This window comes from Durio zibethinus, chromosome 24 (genome assembly GCF_047325235.1).
Source record: "Durio zibethinus cultivar Kanyao isolate XHJ-2024 chromosome 24, ASM4732523v1, whole genome shotgun sequence".
Taxonomy (NCBI): Eukaryota; Viridiplantae; Streptophyta; class Magnoliopsida; order Malvales; family Malvaceae; genus Durio; species Durio zibethinus.
Genome location: NC_143185.1, coordinates 7,564,455 through 7,575,621, shown reverse-complemented (window position 1 = coordinate 7,575,621; position 11,167 = coordinate 7,564,455). Strand labels below are relative to the sequence as shown.

At 34.6% G+C, this 11,167-nt stretch overlaps 1 protein-coding gene and 1 pseudogene across 1 annotated transcript; one reads left to right on the top strand and one right to left on the bottom strand.

Moving 5' to 3' along the window:
* The first annotated feature begins 599 nt into the window (after positions 1–599).
* LOC111316346 (TATA-box-binding protein pseudogene) lies at positions 600–1,130 on the top strand (annotated as a pseudogene).
* A 668-nt stretch (positions 1,131–1,798) lies between these two features.
* LOC111316040 (2-deoxy-glucose resistant protein 2-like) lies at positions 1,799–10,355 on the bottom strand. The gene is given in 9 exon segments (XM_089753859.1): positions 1,799–2,323; positions 2,325–2,488; positions 2,526–2,530; positions 6,002–6,095; positions 6,183–6,271; positions 6,402–6,444; positions 6,549–6,706; positions 6,891–6,981; positions 7,088–10,355. Coding segments are annotated over 9 exon segments (1,977 nt in total). The 5' UTR covers positions 8,036–10,355; the 3' UTR covers positions 1,799–1,938.
* Between the last annotated feature and the right edge of the window lie 812 nt (positions 10,356–11,167).

Below are 11,167 nucleotides of genomic sequence, written 5' to 3'. Positions count from 1 at the left end.
TCGTCGCTCTTCTGAATCTTGTCTCAATCGTGAACCTGGATTGCATGCTAGCTGAATCGATCTCCAAAGGCCATTGCTGTTTGTGCTCGTAATGCAGAATAAAACTAGCGCTAAAAAGTTTGCTGCAATCATATTTTCCTTCGCAAAAAGATTGTTTGCTTCATCAATATTACTGCAGTAGACCTTTCGGGATGTTGTATTCTGCATTGCGAGCATGAACGGCAATTGGCAAAAAACTGATTGATAGCTAACGCAGCTATGGGTACGTTGAATTGTTTCACAAGCTTGGTTGTTGTTAATGTTAAAAGGTTTCAAGACAGAAAACGTGGTTGAATATAGAGTTAATGATAATGATACCCACAACTATAGTAAAATATTTAATGTGATCTTTACAACTTTAAAAAATATAAAACGTGTACTGCAAATATATTAATTAATGCATTACTAGAAAGTAACGAAAGTTCCTGATCCTTCAGAGCGCCCTACCCCTGTCCTTCAGAATATAGTTTCCACTGTGAACCTGGATTGCACGCTGGATCTTAAGGCCATTGCCCTCCATTTGCGCAACGCTGAATACATCCACTGTGAACCTGGAAAGGTTTTCTGCTGTGATAATGAGGATCAAGGAACCAAAAACCACCGCACTCATTTTTTCCTCCGGAGAGATTGTTTGCACTGGTGCCAAAACCCAGCAACATTCCGAATTGACTGCCCGGACCCCTGATGTATGCTAAAATAGTCCAAAAGCTGGGTTTTGATGTTAAGTTCAAGGATTTCAAGATTCAGAATATGGTTGTCCTCCTGTAATGTTACGGTTCCTCCAAGTCTTGTACGCCTTGGGCATTCTCATTATAAGTTTTCAACATACAAGCCAGAGTTGTTTTCCAGTTCTGATTGATCGGATGAGACAAACCGAAATTACGGTGCTGATTTTTCCATCTGGAAAGCTTGTTATTTCTGGAGCAAAAACAGTACCTGAAATTCGAAAAGCCTTTGCCAACATCTATCCAGTTCTCGTGTCTTTCAGGATAGAGGAAAAAAAAAAACGTCTAATGAGTTCTTGTAGGCTGAACAGCCAGCCCAGTTTTCCACCAAATTTGGGAGTTGTCGTAGGACCTAGCTTTCATTAAATGGTTTAAATTTTCTTTGAAGTCATGGTGACTTATTTGTAATTCTAAAGAGGTGTAATATATAATTTTTTTTTTGTTATAGTTATATAAAATATATGCTGAGAAACTTTTAAAAATTTCATATTCAATTTTCGAAAAGTTTCATGATTTTCTCTAAAAAAACCATTGAACAAATATGAATTCAAGTATATATATATATATATATATTTTATTTCATAAAAAATATTTCATAAATACAAACTTAAGTTTATATGTAAATATATATATATATATATATCATAACGAATCATTACAATTTACCTATATGGGATTGCAGTGTTACATATCTTGATGACACTACGCCTATATATACATACATGCCACTACTAACAAATTAAACAAGACAGAAATTCAAATTAGAAAATGGTCATGGAAACATGAAATAAAGCAGCATGAAGCATTAGTAATTAATTCGATTTCTTTGTATTGCTATTTAGTTTAAGTATTATCCATAAAGGAAAACTGTAAGATTTCGAAAATTTGTATGAACTGCCATGTTTAAAAGGGTTCCAACATAAGCATGATGACTTAAAAGCATGTCAAAAGAAAGGACCTCTACCGACATTTTAAGAGGGGTAATGGGTTGACTATCAACGCCGTGGCTTGGGAACATTTACATCTGGAAGCAAATTTGTTTCCTTGAAGTCTGCTGCTGACTGGGCTTGCACATGGGACAATCCCAGATAATAATATACCGTAAGTTCACCAAAAACTTGAAAAGCATCAAGAACTGGTACTAATAGACTATGAAAACCCCAGGCGGAAACTCCTATAACTTAACAGGCAATCCATGGTTTTGGAATGTCCTGATTGTTCCATTCCATCCACCAGCAACAATCACTAACCCCCACGTTTCCGGTAGGGTCGTCTGATAGTTGGCACTATTGTAGCAGAGCTGCTGCTGGTCATATATATAACACTCGTCTTCCACAACCGCTGCATCCCACAAAGGAAGCTTTTCTTCGGGCCATGTGGCAAAACCCTTGCAGGACACATCAATGGAGAACCAGTTGACAAGAGAGAACCGTTCTGAATCTCTGATCCAGGAAGCACCCTCTATTTGACCCTCTCTTGGTGACGGAGCCCCACAGCCATTAATATCTGAGTGCCTCTGATCTGCACCCTGGCCTAACCAAGGTATTGCAACAGACACCTTTACAGAAGAAGTGCTCACAGGAATGAACAGATTTTGCATGTTTCGATGTATGGGGACACAAGTCATTGTAGTTCCAGACATAAACATGACAGTCTTCTCCAACTGAGATTATATGTCTCCGGGTTGAATTAAAAGATGCCGACATCTGACTTCCTGACATTGGCTGTAATACCCCATCCCAAATAATAATTAGGCTAGACTAATGCTAAAGTCGATCAGTTTATTGAGACATTATTTAGAAAAGAAAAAGGGCTGAAGTATTAGATGAAAAAAAACTTAACTATCGTGAAACAAAAAGGAAATATAATTCTTCTTCTTCATCTTCCTTAGGATTAGAGAATATAAAAAATCAAGTTGGAGATTCACAATCAGAGGCTACAATCAAGTTAATCCCTTAAAGGTGAGTACATGCCATCTTTTTATTTGAAAAGAAATATCAAGTTGATTGCTATTATTTGGAGTTGAAATTTTGAGAGAAAAACAAAAAAAAAAAAATCATGAAATCCTTCATTGATCTTGATGATCTATTTGGAAAAATTACTGAGCTTTGTTTATTTCATGTTCTTAAGATTTATTGATGATTATTGAATGGAACTTGAAGGCTGAAAGTAAGGATTTGAGTTTTTAAAGATTGAAGGAAAAATTCTATTTTTGGATGCGATGTTGTGATCTGTAATAATGAATTAAAATAGAATTTTGCATTAATGGATAGATTATTGCTGTGATTATTATATATCATTGGAAAGCATGTTGAATCTAGTTTCTAATGAAATAAATAAAAGTCAAATCCGAGTTTTCTATGAAGAGTTGTCTAATTTTAACTTAAGGATATGCAGGTTGTAAGACAACAACATCATGGTTGCATTACGAAATTCTTCTTAATTTGTATACAAGGATTTACAGATTAAGCCATATATGTTTGGAAAGCTTATTGAGTCTACTTTCCAATGAAATAAGTGGAATTGAATTTGGAGTTTCTTGTGAATAAATATATAGCTTTTGTTAGAAGGTATATAGGCTGTTTGGCAGCAGTATATGATGTGGATTTCAAAAATTGTTATAATTAATCTACAAGGAATTACGAGGTGTGCCATATATGGTTAGAAAGCTTATTAAGTCTAGTTTATAACGCATTAAAGAGATCATAATTCTGATTTGGATATATTGATATATGACTGTTTTAATGAAAAGAGGTCAGGCTGCCAATATTAATTAGTTAAGCTAACCCTTTGTGTAACTTAATTGATTTTTGTAGAAATGGTCTCAAAAAGAGTTGATTAAATTCTGATATGTTAAAATGATCTTGGATAGGCCATTAATTATTTTGGGAGAAAAACTAAGTGGTGAAATCGAATGAAGGTAAGTAAAATCTCACATACTTTGCTTATTTTCAAATCTATGTATATATATATATATGTTTCTAAATGAATGAATGTTTTATTTCTTTATTTTCGATATATGAAAATGGGATCAAGCATATGATTATTTAGTGTTTTCTCTATGTAAATGTGGATCATGCTTATGAATGAAATGAGAAAATGGTTTATGTTTAAAGAATGATTTTATGATGGCTACGTTTTTACATCCCTGAGAAGTGAGATCATCGACACCAGAACTAGTTCTATGATCCTGGCTAACGAGTAATAGTAGTTAGCAAAAACATGATCATACGACCCTGCTAAAGGGTAATAGTAGTTAGCGTAAGGCTTTGGCTAACATGTTATAATAGTTAGCAATGATCATGAGGATGAAATTATCGATACGGTCAATGTCACGTGTTGTAGCAGTGACCGTAACTAATGATAAACTAATGTAATGATGATTTATGATGATGATGATTTGCGATGATTTTTAATAATTGATCAATGATTTGGTTTGATTATGATATTTGAATGATAACATATTTTATAATGATTTATGAAGTGATATATTTTGACATTGATTTATGAATTTATGAAATATTTGACAAAACGATGATCTTCAAATATTTTGATATTATGATTTGATGAATATTTTGAATGATCTATATGATGTGTAAAAAAAAATGATGCTTGATCTGGTAAGGTGTGTGAGCCTATACTTACTGAGCTGTGATTTGCTCATTCCTTTTTTACTTTTTTTTTACAGATAACTAAGTGATAAGTTTGGTTAGTCTTATGTGAAGCTAGAAGATGAAATGAAAAAGATTACTTAGTCGTCGGAGAAAATGTTAACCGATGAGATCTTAAGAGATAGTTTTGTATTTTATATGGTTTGTATTTGCACATATAAAGATGTATTATCAGTTGGATTAAAGATATGAATTTTACTTGATAGATTATTTTATTGAAGAATTTTAGAACGTTTAAGAAAGAAGGTTTCGTATTACTTTGAGATTTTTTTCAAGGTAATATGATCATGTTACGTCTTGATTCGGGGCGTGACATTGGCAGTCCTGCACTTATTCAAGAAAAACATTAATTTATGAAAATTGCAGCATAAAGATCAAATAATGGATAATTATCTACGCACTGGCAACACATGCACAACTGGTAAAGCTATAATTTAACCTTCAAGCGTAGTGCATCGGTCATGACACTATTCAATATCCAAAGCTTGACTAATTCTACTTTATCCTTCAATGGATGTGTAATAACATATACCCCCAAAAGATTATAAATTCATTGGATTTGTTATAACGTATGCCACCAAAAGATTAAACATGCAAAGATAACGAGTATATCACTTACAATTATTGTATTATAATTAATCAATCATAATTTAGAATTACATGGGATCCATCAAAATTTTGTATAGAGCCCACACTTATAAATAGTGAACCCTTATATAATTTTTTACTGTAATTGTCAATTGTAGGATTGTAGTAAAAAGAATTGTAAGTGAAATGCATTTGTAAAGACAAGACAACCAAGAATAAAGCTTGTATCTTTAAAAAAAATCGAAGCTACAACTACAGCTGTAAAGGTTGATAGGAAGGGAGATGAATTTAGATCTCTCAAATTTAATCTTGCAATATTCTAGTTAAATGCGATGTACCTATGAGACGTGTACTTGAATGTGCATAACCAGTAAATACTCATATGGATCTGAGCACAAATATAAGCTAATAGTTAACTTCTTTGACACTAAATATATCAAAGGCAATCCAAGGAAGATCTAACTTTTTTCTCTTCATAAATTAGAAAGTGAAGAAAAATCTAGTAACTCGGAATGTATTTAACTGAATTAGTTCCGTTGATTTAGTTGTAACACGGTTCTTGGATGGAAATTTTGCGTTTTCTTAAATCAGAGAAGAGAAAATGTTTTAAAACTGTAAACATTCATTTGAAATGAAGCTACTCTTGATATGTTTACAGAAGGAGGAAAGGTTAGCCGCTAGCAATCAATTAAAACAACTATCATAGCCATCTCATTCATAGTGCAGATAGAAGAACAGAGCAAGCAGCAGCTTAAGGAAAGGGCAAAGATTTGAAGCATCAAAACATCTTTTAAATTTGGAACTACGGGTAAAAATGTAACGTGCAGTCATTTACCCAAAGAGAAATGTAAGGAATGAATATAGGATGGTAATAAAATATTATTAATTCAGCTTTATTTCAAGTTAGGTTAACAGTACATGATTTTGACTCATTTCATCTACCCAATTCCAAGGAGGTATATAACACATAATTCTTACCTTTAAATTTACGAACAATATCTACCCCATCGAATATTCGGAGTTTGGAATCTTCAGAAGTTATCATAACTTTGTGTGATTCATCTCGGGAGAACTGCAAGTTGGAATGAAACTAATTAGTACTTGATGAAAATATTACTGTAAGCAACATATAGAGAGCACAAGAGCTATAGTGCAAAACCTGAATACTTGTTATTTTGTTGCCAGAGGTTTTCTTCCTGCCATGAATATGTATCTCTGCCTCCAAATTACAATCCTCACCTGTAGCACCAAAAAAAAAAAAAAGCACTCAGTTAGAATGAATGGGCATGAAGGTGCTGTGCCAGAAAAAGAAAAGGACTGAACAATTACAATTAAATAGTAGAATAGAACTCTAACTTGGTAGAAATTATTACTTGATGATAAAAGTGGCAAGTGCCTGTAATGGAACCAACCACGAATTCCTGCTAGAATTCAAGGACACGAAGTAATTACCATCCTAAAAGTTACGAAATCCAAAACAATCCTTTTAGCAGAAGAACATTGATTCAAGTATTCAGATCCACACCTTTCCATCTGGCCGGTGACATATAGCAGTTATAATGTCCCGCACATCTACCCAATGAACAACTCGCTTATCAGAGACTCCCCAGATCCTAACTTTTCCGTCTATAGAACCACTGATGATGTAATTGTCATCAATGGGATTGAACTGAATGCATGTGACTGTTTCCATCCAAAGAAAAAGCATGATCAGAATTTAGACTATGGCATTATGTATTTTAGAGAAGAAAAGAAATCAATAAATTATAAATATAGGTCAATCTAAATAAAAAAAAAAAAAAAGGGACAATAATTTCTATAAAATCACAGAATAGGGGATGATAGGATCGAGTCCTTTCATAGTTACCATAGTTACTATGATGAAAAACATTTAGATATTGATTGCAGCCGACTTGCCACAGACGAACAGTTTTGTCCATGGAAGAAAAAACAAGACACTGCAAGCAAAAATTTGATTCAGTATCACAAAAAACTAAAACAAAGGTCTAAAGAGGGTTGAATTGAAGTATAATACACTGCTAGGTTTCTGCACGATTGACTCACATTTGTACTGGACCATGCAAGATCTAAAACATCACTGGCATGGCCATGAAACTCTTGCATTGGTGACTCCTCCATCTGAAAATTCTTACTAGGGATAACTGGTGAGGGGATCGGGTTTTTTCTGCTGAAATCGAATTTTCCTTTGTCGATCTTTCTAACCATAATGCCGTCCGCCATGAAAGGCTTACATGGGGCATGGGTTGATGTGACACGCCATATACGTACAACCCCATCTTCACCGCCACTCGCCAAATACTGACCTGGGCTAAACTGCATTGTCCAGATGAAGCCCTTGTGAGCCTGTATTTCTTGTCCCATATAAAGTGCTGTAAACTCCATGTATCCTTTCTTGTTGGGCTGAACCATCATTCTGTTTGTTTTATGTACTTGAAAATTTTGTTTTGATACCTTAGATGCACATCTATTTTCTCCTCCTTTCCTCAAGCTCAAAAGGTGTTTCCACCATTTCTTGAATTTCTTCACATTAACTTTAGCATTTTCACACTCATCTAAGTGTGCTTGAGCTTCCTTTTGTTCACGACCTTCAGTAGGAGAAAATATCATATTCTCTCTCTCAAGGGCTACGTTCTGTTCTTGTTCTGATTCATCAACCAAAAAACTAGCTTGAAAAGTGGTTTCCCTATCACAACAAGCCATATTTCCACCTCCATTGTTAACAGATGAAAATAAAGAACTCGGGACAGCATCACTGTACTCTGAAATTCTCTCCAAATCCCTTACCCTTGATGACTTTGCAAACTCAACCAGATCCATTACACGCAGAAAACTTTCACGTCTTTCCTTCACACTTCGTGACTCATTTATCCAAATTTCATACTCTAATTTCCCACCCTCCAATTTTCTTTTTGCTACAAGTGGTTCTTCAAGCGACAAGCAATCCAACGAATCAAAGAACACATCATTTACTCCCTCGTATGAGTTCAGCATGTCTTGTATTTAAGACAGGTATTCCACATCAAAACCAACTCTAGTAGTACTTCCTCTATGCAACTCAAGAACTTTCCTAGAACCCCTTTAATACTTTTCAAAGCCCCAATTCATGGACTGAGTTTTACTTTCTTGATTACGTAGAATAATGGGATTGGAACCAAGTAATTCAACGGATTATACAATTCCAAACATGGATAAATACAAGGAACCAACTTCTAATCCAGCACACCACCAATAACAACCATTCTTTGCATGTTGTAAAACTTCAACATATAGGGATCCCAATACAAAATTAACATAAAAAAAATATGATACCTGAAACCCGGAAACGCTGGCAATAATCAAATAGTTAAAACCAAAGACCAATGCTTGAATAGTTTCAAGACTTGTACCTTGGGTTCAGTGCGAAGCACACAACACGATTCAAAAACTATCACCGACCCCCCTGTGATCATGGGTTGCTCAACACCTTAAAAGTCATTTTTCACACCTTAAAGTACATTCAAATTTAAACGTGGCGAACCCCTGAAACACTTCAAGGGCTCTGTATCAAATTTTACAGCAACCAAAGGGTGGCAAGTGTAAAGTGTAAGCACAAAGAGAGAAACTGGCGGCGGAAGGAAAGGTACGAAGCTAAAGGATCAGAAAAGACACACACAAAATCAATGCAAACCAGAAACCAAAACAAAATGACTTATAGAGAGAGTGTTGTTTGCCTCGAGATTTGGGATTGGAAACGCACAAGCGACAAGAAGCAGCGGCACAGCCCGGGAAACAAGAAGCTACAATTGTGCTTTCTGCGACTAATTCTTTCTCTTTCTCTTGGCTTTTGGATGGTAATAATGGTGATGATGTTCTCTACCAATTCCGTTACACCAAAAAGTTAGCCGAAATTAATGGTAGAACCCAATTAGGCAACTCTGATAAAAATTATAGAATACACACTTGCCGAAAATTCAAAACTCTATAAAACCAATGAAGAAAATTTGACATGAAGAAGAGCTTGACACTTGGAAACTCTGGTAGGTAGACTTGGGAAAAATAAAACTACTGGTGGTAATAATAGGTCTAAATCGTTCTTTGTACCCAATAGAGCAAAACTCAAAAGGAAAAAAAAAACTGACAATTCAGCCTTTAACTGCTGACAAGAAAAAGTCTAGAAGAGGAAGTAGCATAAAATAGATTTAGGCTTTCTTAAAGGCCCGGAGGGGGCAGTAAATGGTTGAATTACACAAACTGGGAGGCACCAACAACACTAGTAATAGGCTCAACTACAGCAGCTTATTTATGAGAAAAGGCTCCCCAAAAACAATAGGAATAATTAAAAAATAACTAAATATTACAGAGTCTAGAGTCTCTAACTGAGCTACCAAATAAGCCTCCGATGGTTAAACATATAGGCTGGTTTCCTCTTCAGCAAAACAACAACACACTCGGATTCTCTCTCTCTCTCTCTGTTTATTGGGTTTGGCGTAGCAGCAGCTTATGTTGTGTTTTTGTGAAGTTTGATGAAACTGGCAATAGGATGAAGAGTGTAGCTTTGTTAGCTCTGTTTATCTGCTCTGGTTTTTGGGGTTTTGTTGTATCTGTCTGTTAAACTTTTTTGTGTCCTTTTTACGGAATAAAATTCCGGGTTTTTGGGGTTGTTGCTGGAAAATAATCCAAAAGAGATAATCATCAAATGAAAAGGGTCCTCACTTTTGATTCAGGGTTTTGGATTTCAACAAAAGAAAAAATATGATAAAAAAAAGATTTCATCTTGAATTTTTTTATGTCATCATTGAACTTGAAAAGAAAAAAAATTTTTTTTTTTTTTAAAAGAAAAACCCTCTTTCTTCTTGTTTCCGTTTCTTCTCACGCATAGCTTTCAGTTGCTCAAAGAATCTCTCAAACCCAATCAAGTTCTGCCATTTTCGTGAACAAGAGTTTCAGACCGTGCTTCTAGTCAAGCTAGCCTTTTTTTTTTTTTTCAGGTTCAAATTTTTGGATAGAGAGAAAGGGAGATTGATTCTATCAAAGGAACCAAAACAAAAACAAAGAAAGAAACTTTACTCCCACGTGATCCCTCTTCAAAACAACCAAAACAAGAAGCAAAAGAAAAGTGATTTCTCAGTCTCATAGCTGTGGTTTTTCATGTACTCACAGAGCTAAGATTCTGATAGCATCAAGCTTCAAACACATTGCGTTTTTCTGGCTCAGATGAGTCTGGTTTTGTCTGGCTCGACAACAAGTAGCAGAACTAACAACAGGAGACAGAGGTGAGCTACAGAATTGTACGGACATTGAAGAAAAAAATTAAAAGAGAAGGAGAAATGATAAGATGGGTGATGGGCATGGTCGGAAAAATATTTTTTGGAAACTTCCAAAACCAAGTGTCACTCTCTTCTTTTTGGGGCTGGGTGAGACCATACCATTTTTCCTTTTCCACCCCATGATTTGGATTACGGTGAAGAGAGGCCACAGGATTTGAGGCTTTCACGCGACAAACAAATCCCATGGTACCCTGACGAAAAGGATTTGGAAAATAACCTTACCTTAGGCTGCACTAGGAAAACTTATTTTATATATTTGTTATTTGATATGTTCTTTGCCATGATCAATTGGAATGCAGTCTTTGGAGAATAAACATGATCATTGTGTTTGTGGAAGAATTTTTTGCGCCCATAATTTGCTTTTTTTCTTTTATAAAAAAATCATATAGCATAATTTATACACACTGTTTGGTGACATTATATTTTTATATATAATTAGTATATAATTTTTGAATTTAAATATTTGATTAAATGACAAACATGAAATTTTTTATAAAAGGAGTTAGATTCAAATTCTTCCTAAAAAGAATTGTTTAATTTTCCTCTTTTCAGGTTATATATTTATACTTACTTTCCCCTAAAAGAAATTAAAAAAAAAAAAGAAAAAATGGGGAGCTGAAACTATGAATTGCAACCTTACCTGGCATTGACAATTCCATCTGTTTTTATGGTCACTATTCTAAATGATCTGGCTGACAATATTTTTCTTGAATGAAATATGATAACAGTGGATTAACACGGACAGTGATGAAAACAAAAAAAATAAAAATAAAAAAGGAAGAAAAGAAAGCCCTCCGCATCTAATTGGTTATTTGTT